The sequence below is a fragment of the Columba livia genome, chromosome 1, assembly GCF_036013475.1.
Source record: "Columba livia isolate bColLiv1 breed racing homer chromosome 1, bColLiv1.pat.W.v2, whole genome shotgun sequence".
Taxonomy (NCBI): Eukaryota; Metazoa; Chordata; class Aves; order Columbiformes; family Columbidae; genus Columba; species Columba livia.
The window spans coordinates 166070182-166097619 of NC_088602.1; the positions used below are offsets into that span (position 1 = coordinate 166070182).

The window sequence follows — 27438 nt, forward strand, 5'->3', positions numbered from 1 at the left end:
CTTCATCCTCACGTTTGATTCGTTAGCTTTGCTGCTTTGTTTGAGGCAGGTTTGAAAGCTACTGTACGTCTTTGGCCTGGATAGGCGAAACGTCTGCGTCGTCAAGCCTAGTCTTGGCAATTGCGAGAAACCACATCATGTAAACCTACTCATAAACTAATCAAGGACTATCCTAAATTTAGATAGGCATTTTGTCCTCCCTGCCCTGGTTGTGTGGCTGTCTGAACATCTTGTTGTTCTGCTGGCTAAGATCTGTCTGCTCATTTTCTTCACATGTGTGTTCATGGACAGGTTATGCTCATTTGTTCTGGTGCTCACGCCACCTTGGTTTAAATAGGTTTTCCCCCTCCCTCGCACTTATCTCTCCAGTGTTTTTGTGAAAGCAGTCTCGATTTTTCACTTTCATTTTGCTGTGCTAAAACAGCCAACATCACTGAGATCCTCTCACATAAGACTCTCTTAACTCCACTCTGATAGCACTTTTGTGAAGTTTATGCATCCTTTTAAAATAAATATGCCCAGGACTGTCACAGTATTCCAGAGAGATTTCAGCTATGCCTTGCTCAGTGGTGTTTAATCAGTCTATCCAGGAAGCACCTCACTGTGTTCTCGGATCACAAACGTCTTTTTCATGACTGCATCATATTGATGGGCCACAATCATCCATGATCAAATAATGCCCCCAGGTCCTTCTCTTCCTTTGTTTTCTTTCCAACTGATGAGTTTCCAGTCTATAGCACATATGGGTTGTGAGATTTCTGTTGCTTTAGATACATGTTCTTGTACTTTATGCTTTGAAATGTCATCCCATTTCATGGTTATCCAAGTTTTCCTGTGTGATGTTCTCATCCTCCTGTACATGATAATGTTCCCAACTTTGTACCATCAGCAGATGTTGACTGTATAAACCTTCTTTTGTGCCAGTTCATCAGTGCTTAAAATATTACACAAAAGTGGTTATAAGATTGATTTTTTGAGGAATTCTGCTAGTAGCCTTCTTTTAGAAGGTTAATACTACCCATTTTGGTTTGTTTCAATGTTAATGTGATTTTACCGGAGACCTGCTACTTTGTGTTTGCAAAGGTAGTTGTTAGAAGAGAGCAGGTGTTTATTCTGTAATGTGTTTTCTTCAAACTCTTTTTCTACCTTGTTAGAAACTGTATGTGTTACAGTGCTAAGCTTTTCAGGCTTTTAGTTACCTTATAAAGAGTTTGCGAATAACAGTTATTAGTCAGTAACTCCTGTGTTTGTGAGGGGAATCACCAAAAGTTTCCATTCGAGTGAAACAGAAACAATTTACACTTTTGGAGAAAAAAAGAATTACTCTAATATGAATCCTTTTCAACACCCACATCATTTTTCACTGGTAAGAACTTAGCATCATCAAATATGTGGCTTTGAGAAAAAGAGAGCTCTGAGTGTATCTTTAGAAAAAGAGTAAGACATGTTTTTAACCAGTATTTTAATCAAAGTACACACATGTCCACTAAAGCAATATATTCCATAATAATTTTGAGAACTTGGAAATAAATTTTATATTAAATATGCACTCCATTTTTAAAACAAAAATTACCAGCAGTGCTTCATTTTAATGACAGTGTGAACTCAAATCCAGTAATTTGACGAAAAAAATCTGCACATCTTATTGCAAGTGAAAACAAAGTGAAAAAAAATGTTTCTACTGTTCCTATTTCTCCATAGTGACAAATATATACATTTTCCTTCTCACAGTCATTCAAAACAAGCACTCATAGCATTGTGTGATTTCTCTTAATGTTCATAGATTTTCTGTAGATTAATCAGATTTACCTGAAGTACGTTCAAGTTATTCCAATACAAGGCACTGATGTTTTACATGAATGTTCCATATAGAAATAACACACTATGTCTTACTTGTCTGACATGACCAGACTTAATTTGAATTTGGTCAGTGTTTGTGACACCTGTTGACTTCATCCAGGGGTTGGTACCTTGGAAAAGGAAGCCAAAACTTAATCTGAAACCATGTTCTCATTCCATGAAGGAATCAGTGTGCTTTAGCAAGGCAGAGAAGGCAAACACAGTATGATTTGTAGTTAATACAAGATTAGTGAAGCAGAGACTTAAGTAAATATGAATGAGCCAGTATGCATAGGCATCATGTTATTATAATGAAATAAGAGGAACTTCATTCCAATTATGAAGAGGACTCTTTATCAGTATAAAGAACTAGCTTGCTGTGAAAGATTAAAAGTACCTTGACTCTGCTTTTCTCTGTACACATATCTATGCATGTCTGAAATCTGATCCTAGGGTTTCATACCTTATACCTTCATACTTGTATAGGGTCCAGTCCAGCTTTCCAAGAAAACCAGACTCCAGAAACCTTCAGCTACTTCTGCAGCGTTGATAATTTTGCTTTCTTAGTAGCTGACTGAGTTTGTATGTCAATTTTCAGAACCACGTGGTTCACAAGTAATATTTATCTGTTGTATTCATTCCAATGTGCTTACAAACATTATAAGTTTTCTAAAAACAGAACTATAACAAAATAATATCATCTTTATGTGAATGGAATTCCTGTTACTCTTGGCCTGTGCAGGGCAGTTGTGAGAATTTATGCTGATGCTCTACTCCCCCTTTGAGACTGTTTCCTAGAAAATGACCATTCTCCATGGCACATTGTTTGAGTGTTAAAGGTCAGCTTTTAGAGTAACAAAAGACACATTTTTCCCAGCATGAAGACAAGCACAACCCTGGCTTCTGGGTGACATTACTTTTTTTGCTATTAAACTCTTAGATTTTTTGGTGTAGATGAGAGAAACAAGTTCATTGCTTGTGTTCCCCAGGCACCTTAAGAAGACGAATAACTCTGACCTAGCAAAGTTTTAAATATTCAGCTTTATAAGCTGTTTTCTTTTTTAATATTTTAATTTCGGTGTCACTGAAATGCATACACTCATTTAGTGCCAAGTATATGTTGCCTTGCGTTTTCGGCATTATGATCCTCAGCCTGTCAGAAACCATAGGATCTCTCTCTCCTATACATCATTGCCAGTGAAGAGTTATCTACCTGTACATATCTGAGCATCTGGTTTATCCACATCTATTGATAACAGATCCCATCCTCTGTGGTTCTAAAACTGTGGTGCTAATGGACCTTGATGTTCTCAGTAAGGTGAAGAGAGATATAAATGAGTCTGAAATGTGACCTAGTTAAGACAGTTTGAAATATGTGTGGCATAATCTCAGTTTCTTGAAGTATAGCTATGATCTGCGTGTATTCAGATGCAAAGCCCCCCCAGGTTCTTGTGCAGCAGGAACTCAATTTCCTGAGTCAGACCACAAAGGAAGTGACCTTGCGCTTAACTGCATTCCAGTTGCCAACGTCTTGGTCTACAAGGAAGAGGATTTTATGGTTTCTATAGTTTGTGGGGTTATTTGGGGCATTTTGGAGAGTAGTGGATATTTTTCTTGAAAGTCATTCTTGTTTTATTCCTTCTGGAGAGAAAACAGATTGTTTTTACAGTGAGCTCCTCATTAAAAAGGCCCATGCTTTGCAAGTATGTACTCATTTCTAGTTTTTAGTGAAAGAATAGTTCATAGAATCATAGAACAGTTTGGGTTGGAAGGGACCTTCAAACGTCATCTAGTCCAATCCCCTCCAAATGAGCAGGGACATCTTCAACTAGATCAGGTTGCTCAGAGCCCCGTCCAGCCTGGCCTTGAATGTCTCCCAGGATGGGGCATCTACCACCTCTCTGGGCAACCTGTGCCAGTGTTTCACCACCCTCAGTGTAAAAAATTTCTTCCTCATGTCTAGTTCATTAAGACACATGTCACTGATGACATCATTGAAGCTGTGCATGCTTCTACATTTGTTAAAAAAAGTAATATGTTAAAACAATATTAAATGTTACATTTGTTTATAAATATTCAATTTCAATAGTAAAATATTAAGATATGTGCAGTTAGCACTTGTCTTTAATTGCTAGATATGAGAAATTACTTGGAGTTAATCTATGGATTTTTTATTAACTGTTCACAGCAGGCAGTATTTTAAGGATTCACCTTTCAAACTCGGTGATTGTCCATCTTATATGCCTGCATTCTCTTTTTCTTATTGTGCTTTTAATACGTGTAATCTTTGTAGTATTTGCATATGCCAGTGTTTCCTCATTCTTCCTTAATATTCTGTTGTGTAGTTTCTGTTTCCTACAGTCTGGCATCTATAACTTTTTTTGTTTGCTTTGTGCCATCCTACTTCTCAGGTGGATTGTTCTTGGAGGCAGAGAAATTTATTTTTAACTACCTTTTCAAACCTGGTACATTTAACCAAGTACACTGACATAAAACGGAAAGATTACCATTCACAGCAGGTGATGACAGAGTTGATTAGGAAGGAGGATGCATCTCATCAACTAGACACGTCCATAGCATAGCTCTGCATCTGAGCTTCACCCCTTTCTCCTCTTATACTCTTTGGAGAGAATGAGCAGCTTCTATAGTGTGATTCAGTTCATTTTTGTATGAATGTCTAAAACAGGTTAGGTGAATTGCACCCTGAAAGAGCATAAGTCTCCCCATTGAGTGTACATAGAGGGTACTGGGCAGTGGGGGTGGTCAGATCTAGAGCTGTACTGTGGATCAGTCAAGTTGGGGGTTATGAATTCCTTCCCAGGGTACTAAGTCCACTGTTACTGGCCAAGCATCTAATATTTGCTTGAGTCCCATTGACTTAATCAGGACCCTAGAGCATACATCAATGCATTGTCATTTATTTTGATAAGCAGAAGAACTTGCTGATTGTTTTCCTGAAGCTTTTTGCAGTTGTAACCATATTCCTGTAAAAAATCAATAGTGTTCCTGTAAAAAATCAATAACATTAAATAAGTTGAAGTACAGTGTCTGAAGTCAAAGCCATGATAAGGAGGCTAGTATAATTTTATGTGTATTTTTAGGTGCACTTTAAAAGAAAATTGTACAGGGTCGAATAGCACAAAGGGTTGGTATGACATTTCACATGCACCTGATAAAGATCTGAAAATCTTGCTAAGTTTCCCTGCCAAAAATCAGGTATGTACACCCAGTTTTATATACATTTGTTTATTGTGACTTTAAATGTGTCATTTTGTTGTTTTCTGCAGCTCCCCTTCTTTGTCACCACATTCCATATATTAGTCCCTCTTATCTCAGCAATTGGCAAATGTATGGGAAATCCCATTAAGCTGAATGTGTCAATCAGATAGACGTTCACTTCCTCTCCTATAAAATGTATCCTGAAGCTACACTTCATGATGTTGAGTCAAAAGTTCACTATGCTGACAAAGGCAACGTTTCCATTATATCATTTGATCAACTGTTTTAATATTTCCAGTGATTATGTATCAAGTGCATTTTGTAAGTTCTGAGCTTTGTGACAAGTTGCAAAAATTCACTGGGACGCAAATGCTAACACAAATGCGTCTTTAAGTGTTTAATATTAGTATTTACTCAGTATCTGTTCACAGCTCACACAGCCGTACTGAGTATTTGATTATCAAGTATTGTGACTGGCCACTTAATCTGCATGCTATTGTTTCTGGTTTCCTGATTGAATGCACTAATGTAATCATATTTGTAAAGCCCTCTCAGCCAGAAACAAAGGATAATTCATTACAAGACAAATACTGTTTCATAATTAAGTGCACTTTGGTAATGGATGCAAACATTGACTTTCTGTGAGGATTTGTACATTTTTACTCAAATGTTTCTAAGAGACTATAACAGCAAAATTCTTGTTTTAAAATTCCAAATTATTCCAGATTGCTCCCCTAATATACCTTACAGATCCATGTAATTTCTGGAAGTAAGCAATGCTGTATTTTTCAGAACTCTTTCTGTATTGCCTCTTCATTTGGGAGACACCCTCTCCTTTGAGAGGCTACCTAACTAATCATCTGTTTCCACCACAAAAATTTTCATTTCGTACATCTCATAGTTCATAGTTTTATGTAAAGACAAGGTGTCAGAAAGTGTTCTAAGAAATCTGTTGTATTCTTGTTTTTATTGTTTCATAGGTTGCCGTGGCTGCAAGCGTAAACACAATCCTTACTTCCTGTGTAATCAAAATTGTAAAACCTGTTGAAATATTTTATGAAAATGTAGTGCTGAAAAACTCATCCTGTTTCTGCAATCTAACCACTCCAGTGATAACTGATAATGGTATGTTTTTCTATTACATGTATTTAATTCTTATGCACTGTCCTTTATTACTGAGGAGGACTGAGCATAAATACAGGCCTAATGAGTGTGAGAGTAGGTATGGCTTTTTATTAGATGTCATTGAAAAAAAAGTTCATGTTTTGTCAAATGATTTGAGTATACTCACGCTGTTCTTGATAATTAAAGATTTGTTAAGATGGAATCCTTTCTAGAAGTAATAAAGCATGTTAACCTATGGCTAGAAGCAGCTTCCTCAGTTCAGCCTATAGCAGTGCAGTGTTTTAGCACTAGGGCTATGTTTACATGGTGCCACTAATCACTGTCTAAGGAAACCTCAGATAGCTGCAATGACAATCAAGTTGGCTGGAGCTGTGGAAGCAATGTTGGTCCAGTGCTCTGCTTTGACAAATTAACTCATCTTAACCCTTCTCTCCTCTGCAGACAGAATTTGTTTTTGCAAGAAACTGCACTAGCATAAATAAGAGGAGAATCTGACTACGAATCTCTGTGCAATAAATAATCTTAACATTCAATTAACTGTTTCAACCTAACTTAGGCACTTGTGAGAAAGTGATTGTCCCACATAGAGGGTTAGCAGAAAAATACGTGGTTCTGGGGCAATTTGACTGATACATCTTTTTTACTTGATTTCATTTATCTTTCTTAATTGTTTGTTGAATCCTTTTGCAATAGTTCTTATACTGCTTTGTTCACCAGTAGTTCTCAGAATTAGAGGCAGGAACCATTTGTATTGGACGCATGATGCATGTGATCTGTTTTGTGCATCTTATGGGCAACGACAAGTTTTAGAATGAGGTGGTAAATTACTGAATGTCTAGACTTTTGAGCTGTTCTCTGGGCTTTTGTCTCAACGATCAGATGATACTCCTGCACAGTAGAGTCTTATTTGACTAATAGGAGGAAAATGTCCCCGTTGCATTGCTTCAAGGGTCTGCATAGAAGCACAAAGCTTTTTTATCATAATACAGGTGTTGACCTTGACCCTTTTTAAAGTTGCTTATGTTAGAATACAAAAGAGAGTTTTAATCTAAACTGAGGGACAAAGGTAGCAAGCTCAAGGATACTGTGTGCTCTTAAGTGACTTGAAGAGGAAACAGAAAATTCAGATAAATTCCTGCCTTTTTCTTTTCCTAGATAATATAGCCCAAAAGACATGTAATAGTCTGCATGAATCTGATTCTCTTATTATGACTTTGTGTAGAAAGAGGAATGAAATGTTAAGCAGAACTTACAATGACCTGTTTTTCTGAAGAGCTCAGTACTGCAAAGAGCTCTCTCAGGGACCCTTGGCCCGGAAGGAGGGCCCTTGGAATATTGGGATCTTGGGAGCTCATCCTATGGCCTTTGTATGGTAAAAAGTCCTCTGGCATAACACAAGCATTGTGTCAGGTTCCTGTCCAATATTGATTTGGGAATCAAGAAGAAAAGACTTTGTCACTAGCAGGTGACAGCCAGGGTAATATCCAAGAGTACACCGGTTTATTAAGTAGTCTTTAGTAAACACTATTACTGGATTTTTAAGAGGGACAAATGCATTAGAGAAGAAGAAAATGTCCTTTATTGACCCAGTCCTGAAAGCCATGTTTTCTTGTAAATATGGAGTACATTGTTTTGATTCTTTGTCTTCTCAGACTAAGGCTTTCTCCATTAGCAGGTTTTCAGAGTGTACTGTTACGGAAGCCAGCTTGCCTTGCCTGTCCTTTGTGCCAATGAGCCCTTTGACAGTGTTAGCCAGAAGGCTGTGAGCTTAGCTACTGCTTGCCAGTGTTACTGCCACTCACATGCTCCTGTGAGCTAAGATATATTAGTGGGTAATGCAAGCGTGGAAGTTACATTGACTGCTCATGGTACCTTGTCTAAAGTGACCTCAGTCTTGCAAGAAGATGCACTTGCAAAAACTCCCTCAGGTCTCATTTCTAGAAAAAAAACATCTTGAAAATACCCAGTCTAATGCATTTTGAAAGGTCAGCCCAAGCCAATACAAAAATAATAGGCTCCATTAATTTCACCACAGATAAAATCAGGAAACCATATTCGGCAGTGATGTTTTTTAAGTATTTATACAAACTTCAAAGATAAGACAAGTTCTGCCAGAGGTAGTTACTTACTTTTGCTTACTACCCCTAGTAAAGTACTATTTTTCAGTAGCTCATGGCTTGAGACCCTTCTCATATAATGACTTGGGCAAGTGTTTTAGGCAATTTTGTGCCCAATATGTCAGATTTCTGCAGATACATAGATTTCTGGAGATGCAAACAGGTGCTTGGTGAGGGATTTCAGAATGTCTGTGTGTGCTTATCCACAACTTCAAGCATTAAAATATCTTTAAAAATCAGACACTTTGCTACCCATTTAGTAAGGTATTTAAGCATATGACCAGTCTCAAGGGCTATCTCTAGCAAGCAGGGCAGGTGACCTTTGCAGTGAGCACCCAAGTGCTACACTGACATGTTGCACCAGGGTTGAGACTGGATATTAGGAAAAAATTATTCACAGAAATTGTTGTCAGGCATTGTAACAGGCTGCACAGGGAAGTGGTTGAGTCACCATCCCTGGAGGTGTTTAAAAGTCATTTAGACGAGTTTCTTAGGGACATGGTTTAGTGCTAGAGTTAGGTCCGGTTATGGCTGGACTCAATGATCCTGAGGGTCTCTTTCAGCTGAAATGATTCTGTGATTCTATATAGCCAAAGCTGGTTTTCATCTGAACAAAACAGCCTGTGACAAAGCTTTCTGTACCTTTGCAAGGTAGGTGTACATTTTATCTGTGTAACTTTCCTGGATTAAAAAGCCATCTAGTTCTTAGCACAGAGAAGCCAGAGAAGTCTGCACACATGGGTTTCATTTGATCTCAGGCAGTCATTCATTTTGCAGATGTACACATCTGCAGGCACACAGATGAAAGGGACCATGGCCTAAGTGGCATATATCTAACTTTGCTTCTCGATGTGGTATTCTGCTCATGGGAGAAGATACTCTTTCATTCCACAGCTGCCAGTGAATTGTTGGTATAGTAATTGCTAGCTGAAATAATGGCAAATTGACTCATGCAATCATAAAAGATTTAAATAGGATGAAAATTACTACTGCTTAGATTACAAAAGAAGAGTCTGAAACCAAGTCTCAGACAGAAAGAGAGAGAAGTGCAGTATGTTGGGGCCTCTCGTACTATAACAGTCTGTTGTGTTAGAAGCTTGAATTTGGGGCCTGGCTTTGCTACAGTATACAACTGTGTGCTCTTCAGGAGACGATTTTGTATCCCCGCTCCATGGTAGCATTTCCTTATCTGTATCCTGACAGTAACATTGCTTTTGTATGTCATGCAGTGGTAGCATCAGCTTAATTAATGAGTGTGTATAAAGTCTTGGAATAAATCAGCTGAATGGTGCTATGGAAGGACCAAATCTAGTTATTTTTGTCAGTCAAAAGTGTGAGTGAATGTGTGTATGAGAAGTTGCATACCATGTAGAGACCACCTAGAGAGGACCTACAAGAAAGCCGGAGAGGCACTTTTTACAAGGGCATGTAGTGATAGGACAAGGGGTAATGGCTTTTAACTGAAAGATGGTAGATTTAAATTAGATAAATGGAAGAAATTCTCCATTATGAGGGTGGTGAGACATTGGAACATGTTGCCCAGAGAAGCTGTGGATGCCCCACCCCTGGAAGTGTTCAAGCCCAGGCTGGATGGGGCTTTGAGCAACCTGGTCTGATGGAAGGTGTCCCTGCCCACGGCAGGGGATTGGAACTATATGATCTTTGGAGGTCCCTTCTAACCCAAGTGATTCTGTGATGATGACGATGATGAATGCGCATGAGCTTTCATCTCAGTTGTTTTTTTTCAGTTATTTCTTGTAATATCCAGCATATGTCTAACAATCATGTTTTTACAGATTGTCTAGTACTCGAAGCATCGCTGTCCTCAAGCTCTTGGAATATGACACAAACAGTTCGGTTGAAAAAGTAAGACCCTGGTTCCTACTGAAATCTAATGAGGGGTTCATGTGTGTGTGCGGGGAGGGGCGCTGAAGTATCATCATTTTTTAAATTTATTTATTAAGGAAATAGATTTTACTAATGGTAGTCAAATTCCTTTCCTTGGTCCATTTCCTCCTTCCCCCCCTCCTTATTTTTTTTTTTTTACTGTCCTTAGAAAGCTACTTCTTCTGATAACCCTTTTATTTAATGGGACCCTGGCAGCCAGCTGTAGGAGAGTCATTACAATGACTGAATTTATGACAAGTGCCTGAAGTGATAACAGAGGATGTCACAATGGCATTAAAATCCTTTTTGTCCTTGTGGAAAAGGTAGGCCCCTGGTACTCAGGATAAGACCTAGATCAGAGGAGTCAAGGGATTCCGTAGAAGTCACTTTATGGAGCTTTTTTTTTAATTGAGCTGGATGCAATTTAAATGTGGTCCATGGGTAGCGTGAATACAATGAAGCCAGAAAGTAGCATCTAATCTGCTAATAGGAATAATGAATACCTATTGTTCTGTCCACATTATTTTTCAGAGCCACGCTCTTTGTTGAGAGTTATCAGTAGAAAGCATTTGTGCCTAGTACCTGGCCTAACCCTTTATGATATGCAGTTGTTAAAACTTAGATCTGGCTAACATACGCTGTAGGTAAATACAATATTCCTGTGTCTCCCCTATACAAAGAAGATAATTCATAGGCACCTGAGTTGAAATTGAACTCTTGGTTTTTGGGAAGTGGCACATCACCTCCCTGTCCCTGGAGCAACACGGGGGAGCAACTGTCTTTCTCTCAACCAGAGCATTTCTCAGCATGGATGGAGAGGGCCTGTGCTGCCCTTGGCTCTCCTCCATGCTGACTGATGCATTGCAAAGCAAGATAGGGACAAACTAGTCCCCAACAGGCATATTTTTTGGTAGCGGAAGGCAATGGCAAATTAGCAATACTTGCTAGCACTACACACACAGAACAGAAGTTCAGGCAAGCTGTGAAAGAATCAGTAGTGGCTTTCTGCCCTTTTCTGGTTAAAAAGCACTGTCTGGCCACTTATGTGCTGGAGAAAACTCCAGCAAAATGAAACACAGAGTGTTCCATCTGCTTCATGCTTTTTGGAAATTTATGACTCTCAGCATCTCAGCACAGATTGTATTTCATACTGAATTTGTCCTCAGAATAAGCACAACACAACAATAGGCTTGGAGGGTAAATGCAGGTTGTGTGTTTTTCACATTTCATTACTTGATTGCCAGGTTGTTCTCTTGGGTTTGTGCTTTTTTCTGTCACCTGAAATTTCACATTCATGTCTGAATCTAGATTGAGATCCTGTGTCTTACAAAAACTCTGTTTTCTGTGTTACCAGCTGCTCACGCTGTATACACAAGGGTGAGTGTGCCAGATGTAAATGGACGCGTGTCTCTCCTGCCACCACCTGCCAGGTGAAGTTTGTTGGGGAGGGCTGGAATCCCCTGTGATGCCTTCTCCTTGTGTTTTTAACATCTGAACTGCAGTCTATCTCTTCTTTGTCCTGACATGGAGAAATGCTGATTTTTTTCAGGATAGTTGCAATGCAGCTGCTTCGAAGGGGATCACCACTGCGCAGAAAACAGAGGTTAGTTAGCATTTTAAGATCGGCATTATTTGGGTTCTCTGAGTTGGGGGACAAATTTAGGTAAAATGAGAGGACTTTGCAGGAATAATAGAGATATGGATGGGGAGGCAGTCAGTTGGTTACACAGAAAGTCAGTGCAGAACTTGGATGGATACAGTTTTTTCTCAGTGTTTTGTTAGCACTTAAAGATACCAACAAAGTTTTGCCTTTCAGATCCAGGCATGGAAACAGTGAACACTGTAATACTCATGTGCCTACCTCTAGATGCAGGTTTTACCGATTTTTGCTCTAAGTGCCAAAGCCCCTGTATGTTGTATTTAGGCACTCTGCAGGAAGAAGCCAGCGTGCTGAGGACTTGGATGTATAAGCTGTCCAACAAGAACAACAAAAGGAGAACATCTCAAACATAATCTCTTATCTAAACCGAAATGCGTGTTTGAATTTTGCCGTGACAAACAACTTTGTGAAACTAGGTTTCAGAGTCTCAGACCTCTTCCTCACTTTATGCAGCCAGATCACAACTTCTCCTGAAACGTGGCTGCGAGGGGAGCAGAAGCAGGGGCAGGATGTGCCACCCTGTTTCTGCATAACAGACAAGTGGCTAGAGGATGCGTCCAGGAACTAAAGTACCTGAATGTTAGTAAATCCTTGATTCACACTTCCAGAAAAAATTTCCTTCCTTCCAGGCTACAGACAAAACTGGAGGTGGAGCTGCTCTCCATCCATCCTGCTCCAGCTGGATCGCTGGAAAGGAAGGAGTGTCACTGGTGCCAAAGAGTCTTCTGAATCTGGCTGTTGAGTTCTCTATTGAAATCATATAGACTGTATGTGAGCATAGAGTCTATACAATTTGCCCTTTAACCACGAGGTTGTCCCTTCATTCTTTATGGTGCCAAAGTTATTTCATCTTTTCATAAAACTGAGTGATATTGGCATCAGTGGTTGCTTATGACGTGCAGGTGTTAGGGAAGAAATGAGTAGTGGAGAGAAATTTGACTGATGAGTAAGTACTTAGAGATTTGCTGCCTACAGTTTTTGGTTTCTGCTTTTCTGTGAGTGATAGCACAGTTGGTATAAATAGTGACTGTGTTCTTATCTCTAAATGTTTCATTAGAACTACCAAACTTTTACCTGTGAAAACAGGAGTTACCTCTTAAATTCAGCTGTTCAGCTGAGGTTTCTCAAATGTAATCACAAAATCCATTTTGTTTTTCATGGAGACGAGTGGGTTTGTAATACTTGTGCTTCTGAGCATTAATATTCTGGATTTGGTCTGCATATAAAGCATTAATGGCTGTTGAAAGAACAGAGGAAATTCTTTGCTCTGCTTCCAAGTGCGTTAATTTGACATTGGTAAATAGTTGGAATTGCCTGGGAGATGGCTTTCTTCCATACGCCTTATCGTGTAAAGACAGTGATGGACAAGGCAGTGAAAGCACTAGAGGCAGTCCAAAGGCAGATGTTTATTTAAAAGTGATTGATCCATTCAGGGGGCTTGAAATTGCATTTAAAATCCTGCTCCCCTTTGACTGTTCGTGCTTTAAGAACTTATTGGAGGGCTGAGAAAGAGGATTTGTGTTTTCCCACAACCCCAGCCGAGCATTTAGATTAATACATTTTTTTTTTTTCCAGTGGCAGCCCCAGCCCTCCTCCTGACTCCAGCTGCTGGTTTCCATCCATATACTTTCCCCCTTCCTTGCGCCAGAGCATCAGTTTTAGCAGTTGTGCCAGTGCGCTTGGCTGGGGAACTGATGGGGCTGGAAACAACCCCTGTATTTCGGCAGGTTGTTTTTCACCTGGGCCAGCTCTCCTATCCAGTTCTTCGTGTGGCCTCAGGGCCCTGTGCTAGCGCTACAGGAGAGGCTGTGCTGGAGCGGGGACAAGCTCCCTGGGGGTGGCAGAGGCTGCCAAACCTGGGCCACTGCCAGATATCCGGGTGCGATCTGCAGCCATGCTAGCCACACCTCTGAGGATGTGGCTGCCGCTGTTGACACAGCCCCAGGGAAGCCTTGCACTGTCCAGGGGGCTGGGGGCTGCAGCTCAGAAATGTGGAGCTCTATTGAAGTTGACAGGGCTGTGCTGATTTACATTACCTGCGGACCTGGCACAAGCTCGCTGTGTGTCTCTGCGTGTTTACGCTGCTTTCATCACATGTCTCACAACTAGTGATTTTTATAAATATCCTACTGCCTCTCTGCTGTCTCCCTTCCCTCTTGCTGCTGGGCATCTCTCCTCCCGCCATGCAGTGACTGGAAGGTCAGCAGCTCTCTGACACTGGGGAAATAAGCACCACAGACCCCAGCGAGGACGCTTGGTCCCTCCTGCCTTCAGTGAGGAAATTCACAGGTTTTTTTGCTGCTGAGGAAGGTGTCAGGGACCATGGTGGTCAGGATGGGAAGCAAACTCTGGAGCTTGCCTCAGAGCTGCAAGTGACTGCGCTGGCACCATGAGTCCAAGGCAGGAAGGCATGATTTCAGGGAAGGCTGAAACTTTCAGAATAAACCATTCTTACCACCATTTCTTCTTGGTGTAAGAAAAGAAAAAAGGCTAGCTAAGCTAAGGCATGAGCCCTAAGCACCACAGCACACTACAGTGTCCTGCCACAGCCCTGGGGCATCTCCATTTGTCTGTCTGATATTGTGTTATTCCTGTGCTTCAGGGCTCCCTGCTGGTTACCAGTGAGAGCCCCGAAGGAGCTTTTTACTCCTTTCTGTAGTATTTAGCCTCTGGATTTGTGAGAGCACATTGACTGTCCTTGGTGTACTGAAGGCTGGGCAGAAGGAGAGAGATGGGGCACAGGTGGAGAAAAGCAGTGGTGCTTCACTGGGTTTAATCTCTCAGGTTTCTGCTTCAGTTGTGTCCTGCTTGCACACTAAGGGTTAAACTAATCCCCATGTCAGGGTGGGAGTGAATTTCTCTCCTCAGGCTGTTGTCAGGGGTTTCTTTTGCCCTCCTTCATTATCCATACCAGAGGTCATCTTGGAGGCCCTTTTGCAAGCCCTCTGGCCCCAGCCTTTGCACTCCCAAGACACAAGTTGTGGCTTTCCATCAGTTGTGACAGTCCTCACATTTTCTCCAAAGCATTCTGGTATTCAGCGGGCTGTGGTAGAATGTGGGGACAAGGTGCCAGGGACCTTTCTGAAATGGGCAAATACTGTGTTTGCAGTGGATGGAAATGTGACCCTAGTGGTCCCCCCAGGCTGCCAGACCCAATGTTTGGTGCTACTCTGGGTGCATGAAAAGATACATGGAGAGAAAAACCCTGTGGGAAGGACTTTTGTTTTTACACTGAGGGTGGCGAAACACTGGCCCAGGTTCCCCAGAGAGGTGGTAGATGCCCCATCCCTGGAGACATTCCAGGCCAGGCTGGACAGGGCTCTGAGCAACCTGATCTAGTTGAAGATGTCCCTGCTCATTGCAGGGGGTTGGACTAGATGACCTTTGAAGTTCTCTTCCAACCCAAACTATTCTATAATTTTATGATTCTATAACTTTCTAAGAGATTTTGCAGCAGTGCCCTTCTCAAAGTTGGGAAGGCTGAACTGCTCAGTGGATGCATCCACAGGTGAACAGCAGAAATCAGGATACGCACAATACTCTAAAAACACACGTTAAGCTTTTTTATAGGCAGTCTAAAAGCAAGCTAGAAATTGTTTGCCTGAGAAGGTCCCAAACAGTTTGTGGTTTCACATGAGTATTTTCCTGTTTTTTTGAATGTTTTCGGTTTGTTGTCTGAAAGATACACAGAGAGGAAACCGTCTGTGTGATTGTAAAACTGGAGAAGCAACAAAACTGGTTAAACATTAGATGCTGTCAAATGCATCGAGTAAATACACAAGGGAAAAATCTCTCTTCTTGCTTGGTAGCGTTAGTGAGTTAGAATAAGTAAATATAGAGATACACAAAGAAAAGCACATTTCTGGCCACATTTCTGCAAGACTCTGACAGCATTAGAACAAATTAGGATTATTCTTAAATGCTGGAAAATAGATTTATAAACGTCTTCGCCTCAAAATGGGATACTGAGAAATCCCCACAGTTGTGTTGTATCTTTAGCTCTATGTATGACTTTGAAAAGACTTTCTAGCAAAGCCGAATCTGGGACTGTTTCTCGACTTTTCATTCTAGGATTTGACCCTGCTTCCCCTTTTCAGGTCACAAGAGATGCCTTCATTTGTTTCTCTGATCTCTTGTAGTGACAGCACCATGGGGTTTCTCTGGCATTGTTGCATAGTTCTTCAAGGGTCACACAAAATGTATAATTTCAAGCTGGGTTTTTATGATACTTACCTTCCAGTGTGTCAGATTGTGATTATTTTGGGCAACTTTGTTACAAGATAAACTGAAATATGAAACAAGTAGGTAAAATAGCTTGTAAAGAAGTTGTGATTGACAGTACTTCACAGGATCAAGCTTAAAAAGGCTTGTAATTAATAAGAAAAATGTATCCCAGTGCCCTAAAACCCACATTCCTAAGTGGTGGTTGTTTTTGCAGCTGTTGTTTAACTGCCTAGCCTTTTTATAACCAGATTTTGTTTTGCTTTGTTTCCTAATAGCATATCAGCATTCATTCCATTGAACCTTTGTGGATTTCTACATTAGGCAAAAGTGAAATAACAGTCAAAGGAGAAAACTTCACACGTGCATCAGGCATAAAATTGATACTGACTGGAATCACTGGCTGTAAACCAGACATGTGAGTTAAGCTCTGAAAAATAATATCATTTACTTTGCATGGTGAAAATTATGCCTATTTAGTTGTAGCTCTAGAGTTGTGTGACCAATTGTCATGGGCCTCTCCTCAGCAGAGGGAGGATGCTCTGCACTCCTTTATACTTCTACTTTAAATTCCCAAAGGGTGGAAATGAATTTGGTGCCTGGGTGCAATACAAGCGATAGGTGGGTAGGTGGGCAGCCCTCAGCATTAGTTAGGACAGTTCTGTAGCTGTGGTCCTCTGTGCCTTGCAGCAGGCAACAACAAGTTAGGTCACAGGAAACCTCAACTTTGTTTGGCTCTCATCTGCTTCAAAATATCCCCCATATATTCTAGGATTCTGCTTGTGAAAGCACAGACACCATGCCAGCGAAGGGAATCTCTCATGCAACAGCATGTACTTTTTTCTGTTGATGATTGCACAGTGTAACCCTCTAGATAATTAGGCTATCTTATTCTGAATCAGTCATTTTCAGGTGCAGCTGCAATGGCTGTCTGTGATTACCAAGCCCATATTACATAGCTAGCACTTGAAAAAGTAGACATATGGTACAGTTCAATTTTTAATTCAACCATGAATTTCTTGGGGACCACAGAAAACCAAAGGAGAGAAGGATGGAGAGAAGGAAAGGAGAGAGACAAAGAGGAAAGAGAGAAAGGGAGAGGGGGGCAAAGAGAGAAGGAGAGAAAAAAAAAGAAGAAAAGGAAACTAAAGGTTCTCATTCTTGACTGGCTAATGTGCTGGTAACACAGAAAAATACACAGCAAAGCACACAGTTTACACAGCAAAATCACACATTGCATTAGACTCATCCCAAGGCCATAAGACCAATATTTGTACCATCTTCTGTGATTGTTATGACACATGGCAACTTGATTCAACAGATGCGCTACTTTGTGTTTTCAACTCCCTGCTCACTCTTTGCACTTCCATCTAGCAGCTCAAAAAGAGACTCATTCCTCTTTTCTCCTCATCCTTTACTTTAGGTTATAGGCTTCATGTAGTAACACCAATGAGTGGCATAGTGGCATCGGTGTCTGTTTCAGCATCTGACTGTTTTCTTTCTCCTCTAGCATTAAAGTTAGAAATGTGCTAAATGATACGCAAATGACATTTGCTCTCCCACCAACACGTAAAGAGGCCAAAAGTATATGTATACAGGCTGACGGGAAAAAGTGTTCGCCACCAATGACCCTGCATTACGTTTCACTGCCATCATGTTTTAGAATCACACCAAATACCTCCTGGATCAGGTAAATTTGTCTTTCTATACCTTTAATGTATTTATTAAAATGTAGTCCCATTGAGCTGATGTGAGCCTCCTTCCTTGGCCAGACTGCAGCTGCTCTAAACTTGGATGACTGCTGTAACCTGTTGTGGAGGATTAATTTATGACAGTGAAATTGATTTAACATTTAATGTGCAGATAGGGTCATGATAGCTGCAAGATGGGTTCTATGTTCTGCAGGATTCAGTAAACTCCTTCCTGCCCACCCCAGGTCTACTTGGTAGAAGTCAAAAATAGTCTCTTTATACTGAAGCTAAATCAAAAATATGGGTAGCATGCATAAATTCAAACTCCATTTAACTTTGCTCTCTTGATAGTAATATATCCTTCACCTCTGAAACAGTATAAAGTATGAGTGAATTGGAAATGAAGTGAAAATAATCACCTTGGCAGTGATGTGCACTGACTTGCTTTAGGACTGGGTTCCCTAAAGCCAAAAGGGCCCTTTTCCAGCCTCTGCTGTGTTCTGTGGAAGACTCAGCTCCAGCAGAAACTTACAGGGTGGTTTTAAGATATTCTCAGACACAGCTTTCCACCTGTCCCTCTGCCTGCACAGTTTTTACCCACTTTCACATTCTTAATCTGCTATCTTGGTGTCAAGCACTGACAAGCGTGGATTTGAGGTAATAAGTTGGGCTGGCAGCTGCAGCAGCTGAGCAGCCAGGACGCACACTCTCATCTCCAGGTGAGGGGCAGCTCAGGCAGCTGGAAATTAATAATACCTTAAGCCACTCCAACTGTGTGAGGCAGAGATTGCGAGGCAGAGCCCTCAGACACAAGCACCATTGTGTGTGCTGAGACAGATGGTCTGAACGCTCCCAAGAATGTTTCCCGTGAGGTGCCTGGCACGACTGGTTTGTCCTGAAGAAGGCGAGAATTAAGCACAGGCAGGACTTCTCTGGGGCAGAAAAATATCGTGATGCCCTTTCTTCAAGACAGAATATTAAATCACGATCTAGTTCTTTGGCTGCATGAATAGAAAACAAGGTGGAGAGTCCCTGAAAAGGAATATGCATGTGTATGGTGACAAGTCATTTGGTTTTGTGGTAGCAAAAGCATTTACTGTTACATTATAAGGAAAGAATGGAAGTTCGCTGTACAGCTCAAATCATCTTGTCCTGCAGTTTGACTTTATTACATTGGCTGCTACCAAAGCAAAATGCACATGAGTAGTTTATTCATGGTTGAAGCCTTAATGCAGGACTTATCTGTGGGAAAACAGATAATATTAACCTCCCTTCCTGTGCCCCTCCTTCCCGCTTTGTTTTTTCAGTGGTGGTCGCAAAATTACTACGATTGGTAGAAATTTTAATGTAGTGGACAGTGTGATTATTTCAGATGACCAGAGATCAAACCTCACCGTAAGTCTTAATCTCCTTTACAATATCAAACAGTGGTCTCTTAAGGGATTAGGTTTTATTCCTGAGGTTTCAGGAGGATCTCAATGTTTTTCAAATACTTACAGGCATGCATCAGTCACCCGACTGAAATAAATATGGCCACTTGTAGGATTACAGTCGCACACATTCTCAGTACAGGATTGTGGATATATATAAGCTGCTCTCCCACATAATTCCATGAGCCTTTTTTCTATGCTATAGAGACTTGCTCCAAATTAATCCCTTTTGAACTTCCCTGGCCTCCATATACGGGTCTGTTGGAGGAGGGGATGGTGTATTTCTCTCTGTCTTTGTGTTGAGAACAAAAATGGTGCCGCTGCCTCAGCAAAGGGCGGGAGGCTGGAGCTGATGTTGAGTCAAAACCCTTCCTCTGTGGCTGTGAGGTGGTAAGCTTGCCACACAAAGACCAGAAAAGGGCAGCACCACCCCATGGAGTAACACACAGGGTGACTGCAGCAACCTCTCTCTATCAGGAGTTAAGCTGGGGAGAGCCAATGCCCTGGGGTGCGGGAGAGTTCGTCCTGTTCTTCTCTTGTCACCTGCACTGAGGGGAAGGAAGGAGGAATCACTGTCACTATTCCTGTCTCGCTGCAGGAAATAGCTGCCCTAGCAGCGTGCAATCAGCCTTGAAGCAACGTGCAGAGTGTGTGATAAATGTGCTTAGAGGTAAACGCAGGCTCGACACAGGTGCTCTGCTTGCAGCCCTGATCGCAGAGAGAGGTTTAACAGGTATCTGTGTGAAGTCAGGAAGGCGTTAAAATGATTCTGAGTGCCTCTGTTTGTAATTGTACCCGCTGTCGAGTGCTTAATGACTGTTACAGCTTTGCCGTTGCATTTCTAGGTCTCTAGGTGTCCTGGAAATGAATCTGAATATCATTACTTAACACCAAGCCTGAGCCATGCAACAGAGGGTAAAGTTGTTGATATGATGTTAAAAGTGGAAACTACCTTTATACCATGTGTCAAATTACACTATCACCCTGACCCAGTGTTCATTAACTACCAGCTGCACACAGAGCTGGATCCTGATCTGGAATTAAAAATATATGTAAGTTTGAAAGTAATACATTATCATTCCTTATTTAAAATAGTAATTGAGGATCATTTTATTTCTTACAGTATTTAGTGACTGTTTATTATCTTCAATTTTTTCCCTCTAGAAAGAAAATGACAACTTGAATATTTCTAAAACAGAGGTAGAGGTTTATCTGTCGTATATGAATGGTGCACAGACCAAAAAGATATTGTTCAGTGTCCAAAACATCACCAAAAACACAGACCGTAGCACCATACTGTGCAAATTCAAAAGGGACGGAACAGAGAAGATTGACTTTTCCACAGTGAAAGTTTTTGTAAGTAGAGTTCCCTTTTGTTGCAATTTAACAACGCTTGAATGTTTATGCAAAAGTAATAAAAGGTAGCATTAATGCTCTGGTTGTTAATACTCTTTTTAGAGAGAGGAACTGGATGCCTTTTGTGTTCTGGTACTTGGTAGGCCTGTTACCTTCCTTGCACCTAAACCTGTCTGCCTAGGTTAAGCACAAGGAGAAGGATTGTGTCCTCCCAATTCACTTTACCCCACTAAAGTAGATAAAAATCTTGAACAGTGTATGGGTATCACCACTGAGACAGAAGAGAATTCATTTCTGGATGAAAAAGGGGGTGAAATTCAGTGTGCACCAAAACGCTATGAAGGAGGCCAGAATGCTATGAGCATGTGGCACACAGCCAGCCCCAAATATAAGAACATTAGCATGGATATCAAAGCTAAATGGCAGCTTAAGATATTTGCTCTGTGAATAAGATGAAGATATGAATTTTTTAAAAAGCAATCACCACCATTCATGAGGAACAAAACTGATGCCAGACTCTTACAGCAGTGTATGGTGTTTTAAAACCAAAATAACTCTATTGACTTCAAGGCATATGGCTCATAGTAAAGATTAACGAAGCTATTCTCAATTTCATATCACTGTTAACTGATCCTCCATCTGTGGATCCTGCCATCTAAGCCAGTTATGGCATGGAAAAGCCTTTCTGAGATTCGTATTGCATTTAAATATTAACGTTGCCTTGCAACGTCACATGCTCATCCTGCAAGCTTCACAGGAGTGACTGTCATAGAAAGGTCACCACTTTGCTAATGTAAATCAAATGCAACAGTTATAATGTAACATTTCGCTTCTGGTACCTTGAAAATTACTTTTTCCAACATGAAGACAAATGTAAAAGCAGGAAATTATCACGTGTGTTTTCAGTCTTACACAGAAATCATCATAGAAGAAGTAGGGCCACTCTGAAGAAAGGATAAGCTGGGTGTAAAAGATAGGTATGGCCCAAGAATAAACATAGCTCTTGCTTTAGTTTTCAGGAAGAAAGAGTATAGTGAGTGTTGGGTCAAAGACAGGATGGTCAATCTGAATGGAGGTGTCAAAGCAGAAAATGCCATTCTTGTGACAGAAACAAGATTCAGATAGACCAAGGGGCTCAGGACAGCTGGAACAGGATCATCCCCATCACAGCACTGAGAAAAAAACTGCCACGTTATATTGTAGGCTTAGTAGGAAAAAATTTAAATAAAACTGCGGAGTCAGGAGAGGTGCTGTATGACTGGAGAGTAGCAAATATAAAACTAGTATTTAAAAGAAAAAGAAAAAAGAAAAAGAAAAAAGGGGCAACTAGGCAAATGGAGGCTTGCTGATTTAATCCTAGCTCTTTGTAAAGCTTTGGAATATATTTTGAATGAGGACTCATGAAAGACCTGGAGGTAAATGGAAAATGGTATAATTTTCAACTTCTTTTTAATAAAAGCAGATTATGCCAGATATCTTTATTTAGGTAGATGAGTGATTGCCTCAACAAGAAAAGCAGCAGATCACGTGTACCTAGAAGTCATTCACTAAACTACTTAACGTGCTGATTATGAAAATGCTAGGGCTTAGAAGAACTCAATGCTGTGTATGGGGAGCTGACTCTGAACAATGTTGATTTTAATATAGATATTATTTAGTATCACTGGTGACTTGAGCACAAAAATAAGGGACACGCTAATCATGTTTGCTGGTGACATGAAGCTCAGAAGCATTACCAGTCCAGAGGAGGTTTTATAATGTCATGCAAGAAGAATGAAATGAATTTAGGAATAGGAATTGGGTGAGTTTAGGTGTGCCTTATTTAGTCCATAATTCATAAACAAGAAAGAGATAAATAGGTAAAGGAAATAGATGGGATCACTGAATGGGAAGGTTGTGGTGAAGATTAAAGGTAACCTAAATATGAGCAGAATATTAAATCAATGCTTTGTCTCCGTTTTCAGTAAGCAGGGATGAGTAACAGAAATTTCTGCTTTAGGAATGCTTTGGTTGGGTATAACAAGTGGAGAAAGGCAGGCGTATTAGTCATGGGATGATTAATGTATTTAGCCACCAATGCATTTCAGCCTTGGAAAAGTCAAATGGGATCCTAGGAAGGCTGATACTGAAAGTACTTTGTGTAGAAACTGTGAAAACATGTAAATGACTGAGGAAAAAAATTACATTTGATGGAGGATATAGGTCTGCTTTGTCTTCTGCTCTTTGCAGCCTCAGAAATAGAAAAGCTGTGTCTTTCCAGCACTGTGGGGTTTCTTTGCCTGCTCGTGTCCATGTCACCACAACGTGACTGTCCAGTTGGCAGTCCTCAGCTGCCCTGGCCGCTCACCTCCCATGAGAAGCCATGGACTGAACTCACCACATCTCTGCCTTCCCTGCTGTAACCCAAAATCATTTCAACCCAGCTCTCCTTTTCAATTATCTCAGGCTCATTTCTATCCCTCGCACTTGGTGGTATTCTTTTTCTGTGTCAAAGTGTATTTTTACTTCTAGTCTGTTTATAGGCTTAGCTATCCTTTATTTATGTGTTTTCATAGTCCTCTTTGAGATCCTCCTTTGTGAAATTTCTTCTGCCATAATTAGCACTGGTGAATGCCTCAATTTTGCATCTGGCGGTCTTCAGCACTTTCATGTATTCCTAAGAATTAATGTCTGTCCTGCCTTTGACAAGCCCTGTGGCTGGTGGGGCTTGTTGTACATAGAATCATAGAATCGTTTTGTTTGGAAACAACCCTCAGGATCGTCGAGTCCAATGATAACCTAACTCTAGCACTAAACCATGTCCTTAAGAACCTCGTCTAAACTCCTTTTAAATCCCTCCAGGGATGGTGACTCCACCACTTCCCTGGGCAGCCTGTTCCAATGCCTGACAACCCTTTATGTGAAGAAATTTTTCCTCATATCCAATCTAACCCTCCCCTGGCACAACTCAAGACCATTTCCTGTCATCCTAACACTTGCTACTTGGGAGAAGAGGCCAACACCCTCCATGCTACAGCCTCCTTTCAGGTAGTTGTAGACAGTGATCAGGTCTCCCCTCAGCCTCCTTCTCTCCAGACTAAACAGCCCCAGTTCCCTCAGCCACACATGTACTGTGTGTTGTATTTGTTCTTACGAGGACCTTCAGGAACACCCTACATCTTGCATAGAGAGGTTGAAACTTCTGCAGAAAAATAGGGAAGAGGGCTGGGTGTCTATCAAAAATGTTACTTCCCTCATTTTCAGCTTGAGTCTTACCTTACTTTTATGCTCAGCAGAGTAACACTGTGAGTGCAAAGGAATGTTTTTAACTATCAACATGTGCCTTCCTCAGTTCAAAATGCCAGAAGGTTTAGCAACAATTCTGAAGTGCATGAGGCACCTGGCCAGCTAGAGGCCAGATCCTGCCCTTCCGTTGAGGGCTCTTGCTTCTAGTGAGAGCAATAGCAAAATTTGGTGCTTCATGAGGACCTTCAAAATTTTTTCTCGTCACTGCTTTGCTATCCTGTGTAAACATCAAATACAGTAAAAGTTGAGTTTGTGTTGGTTCATATATGTTTTCCCAAATTGCTGCCATCTTCCCAATAATGTGGAGAACCAAAGTCCTTCATGTGCCTCAAATCCATATTTTTTTATACATTAAATGTTATTTTAAGCGCTGATATAATACCTGTCTTCTGTTAACACAGACATCATTTTTCTTCAGGTCAAATTAGGAAACCTTGAACATGAAGTCAAACCAACATCATCACACATATATTTATATGTTCTTATTTTGCTACCTATCATATTGTGTGTCATTATAGGTAAGTACAATAATGTGTTTTCGGTTTTTGGTTTGCTGAAGTGCATAATCATGACACAAAACCACATACACACACACATACATGTTTGGCACTGTCACAAACGGTTTTCCTCTGTTCCCAGTAAGAGTGGACAAAGTTAACTCTGGTCTCATTCTTTTATTAGTTTGGGTTTGTTTTTAAAAAATACATTACCTTTACAGGAACCATATCTCATGCATTTACTCTGTCTAAATAAGCTTTAGAGAAATTAACAATTTGGAAATGGATTTCCTGTTCAAAGGGACTGTTTTTACTGTTTAATCAGTGCTACTTTAAGTATGTTGCTGGTAGTTGAAGTGAGTTTTAGATTCTGTGTCTCACTGTGCAGGTTGTACATAGGAGAGGGTGTTGTACTTTCAAATAAAGTTGGATTGACAGTTCTAAGACCTTGTTACAAAGAATGATTTTTATTAAACATGTGTGTTTAAATCCAGATAAGTGGGGCGCATGGGCACTAGCACACTGACAACAGTAGAAACAGTAATCCGCCTGGAGAGTACAAGTGTATATTAATCTTTCTGTTTCTTAAAATAAATTTAAAATATGCCTTGTATAGCAGTTGTCTGTTCTGCCGTTTCTATACTCAGAATATTTTTATTTTTTTTCTTTTTAGTGGCATTTGCAGTTACTAGATACAAATCCAAAGAGTTAACTCGTAAACAGAGCCAGCAACTTGAACTGCTGGAATATGAGATTCGGAAAGAAATACGCGAGGGTAGGTCTAAAGAGCTTTCTAGAGCTTAAGTACAGTATAATTTCTGAACTGAAACTGTCAATAAGCTCACTTTATATAAACATTTTAATTTTATAGCTGTTAGAATATTTTTGTGTCGTGTCAGAGTTCCCCTTTAATGTTTGTGTGCACTGCAGTAGCAGATAGCACTGAGCTAATAGGATTGCATGTAATATTTCCTTCAACAGAAGTGAAAAAGAAAAAAGGATTGGTACTTTCCCACTCGTAAGAGTTTCAGCTAGAAAAACAACTCTCTGAAAACTGTTTTTTGAGGAACATCTACTGGGGCCAAATTATGTGAAGGTGATGTTGTGTCAACTAAACTAACTCTCTGGGTGGGGAGGGGGGTTCTTTTTCAGGATTTGCTGAACTGCAGATGGATGAGTTAGACGTGGTGGATAGTTTTGGAACCGTTCCCTTCCTTGACTACAAACACTTTGCTCTTAGAACTTTCTTTCCAGAGGTAAATATTTACAACTCCTTCAGTTGTCAGCCCTGCCTAATAAGGAAAAAGCTAGGACAATCAGGGTCGAGTAACTAAAGTGAATACTACATAGTAATTGCATGTTGTTTTCACAAGAAACTTTTCTTACATCAAGAATTATGAAAGACCACTTAAGACTATACATCTCTATATTTAACCAAGCCTAACTGCTGTAGATAAAGCACCATTGTTGAATTTTCAAGGGTTGTGTGTGCATCCATTTATTTTTTTGCCCAGCCTCACTAAGCCTTTCAGGCCATACTAACTAAGCTATAATTTATCCATTGCTTTTTTTTGTTCTCATGCCTTCACTTTCCATGCTATAGCTAATTAAAGTAAAAGGCTAGCTGACATTGTGACACTTGCTAATTAGACTTGTGGGATGAGGAAATGGCTCTAAGGTCGTGCAGAGTTTTTTCTTCAAGCTGCTGACAGAAATAATAAGACCTTGATTGAAAGAAGTGCAGGTCAAATGCTTAAAAATTACATAAGTACTTAAGTGTTGCCCATTTTAGAGGTGGATATTTTCGTTGTTCTTTGGAGCAGTTTGTGCCACTGCATCGGAGGACCAAAGAGGCCTTCTCTGGAATATTTTACTTCTCTTGCTATTTTTTTGCATGTGTGGCACATTATGGTGCTGATAAGTGCCTTTGCCACAGCTTTCAAAATTATATCATCATGTTAACCAGTGCTAACTGACATTTACTAATTGGCAGAGGCTCCGATCTCAACTGGTGATATTCTGCTGTGTAACTGATACGACCAATGAATAGAAACCCTTGGTTAGTGCTGTGCTGTTGTAGGTTATAGCTGGTATCTGTGAATTATCTACTAGTCTTCACGTGTTACTCATCAGTGCTGCGGCCCAGTCCTACAGTCTGATCTGCACGCTGCTTCATTTTATCATCCTGTGTGATCCCACCAACAGCTCATTGCCATGAACACGTGATATTGCAGAATCAGGGCCTTTTTTTGTACAACGCCTAATACCTGATACTAAGGCAGAGTAATATTTAACAACTACATACAAATAATATTTGTGCTCTTTGGGTCCAGTTCTCACACCGAAGGAAACTGGGGATATCTCTTCGAGTACTGCTGTGGTGCCCCCAGTCTAACTTGTATGGGGTCAATAAGAGGTTTGAAGAAAATGGACTAAGGAAACCTGACTTGCTGCATCTCTTTCCTTTCAGTTTGTTTTGTTGCCAGGCATATTAGCATTAAAATAATGTTTTTATTTTTAGGAACATATATTTTCCTAGTGATAGTCCCTGGTCAAAACAGTAACAATCTGTAGAAGCTGTCTGGATGGAAATGCTTTGCCCTATGCAAATAAAAAGGAAAGAAAAAGAGGCACAAAGTCTGCCATTCTTGCATTATGTGAGGTCAGAAAGGGAAGGGCTCCTGTTTTGCCTTGGCGAGTCTCATGCCACTATGCACCCTGGAAATTATTCCAATTAGGTTTTGTCTCGCTTTGAAATACTGATACCACAAAGGTAAACTTGCCACTATTAGCTCTCTACAGACAATGGCATCAGGCAAGTTATTTAACATATTGTGTACTGATTTGTCCTGCTAAATACTTACTGTTTACATTGTGGTAGTGTCCATACATGCCATGTGCTGTATGAACATGGTAGAAGTGCAGTGCTCTAGTAAATAAATGTTACAGATTAAGAGAAAAGGTGATGGGATAGTAGATTGCAACCATGTGTCAGAAGGGCTGACAGAAGGGTCAAAGTGACAAACCACCACTTCCGTCACTAACCTCCTGTGTCTGAACGATGTCCGTATTGTACCTTTTCTGTCTTCCAGTGTCTATGATGGGCTTTGT

General features: G+C 40.5%; 1 protein-coding gene across 2 annotated transcripts in view; it reads left to right on the top strand.

Moving 5' to 3' along the window:
• Window positions 1-27438, top strand: part of PLXNC1 (plexin C1) — a 71521-nt gene that overhangs the window by 15732 nt on the left and 28351 nt on the right. For both annotated transcript variants that reach the window (XM_013368959.3, XM_065042757.1), the window contains exons 5-17: window positions 4941-5055; window positions 6039-6183; window positions 10097-10166; window positions 11542-11617; window positions 11737-11790; window positions 16347-16486; window positions 17579-17758; window positions 19067-19154; window positions 20035-20241; window positions 20354-20545; window positions 24249-24348; window positions 25001-25102; window positions 25480-25583. In XM_013368959.3, coding sequence (XP_013224413.2) covers window positions 4941-5055; window positions 6039-6183; window positions 10097-10166; window positions 11542-11617; window positions 11737-11790; window positions 16347-16486; window positions 17579-17758; window positions 19067-19154; window positions 20035-20241; window positions 20354-20545; window positions 24249-24348; window positions 25001-25102; window positions 25480-25583 — 1573 coding nt within the window. The remainder of the gene's footprint in view (window positions 1-4940; window positions 5056-6038; window positions 6184-10096; window positions 10167-11541; window positions 11618-11736; window positions 11791-16346; window positions 16487-17578; window positions 17759-19066; window positions 19155-20034; window positions 20242-20353; window positions 20546-24248; window positions 24349-25000; window positions 25103-25479; window positions 25584-27438) is intronic.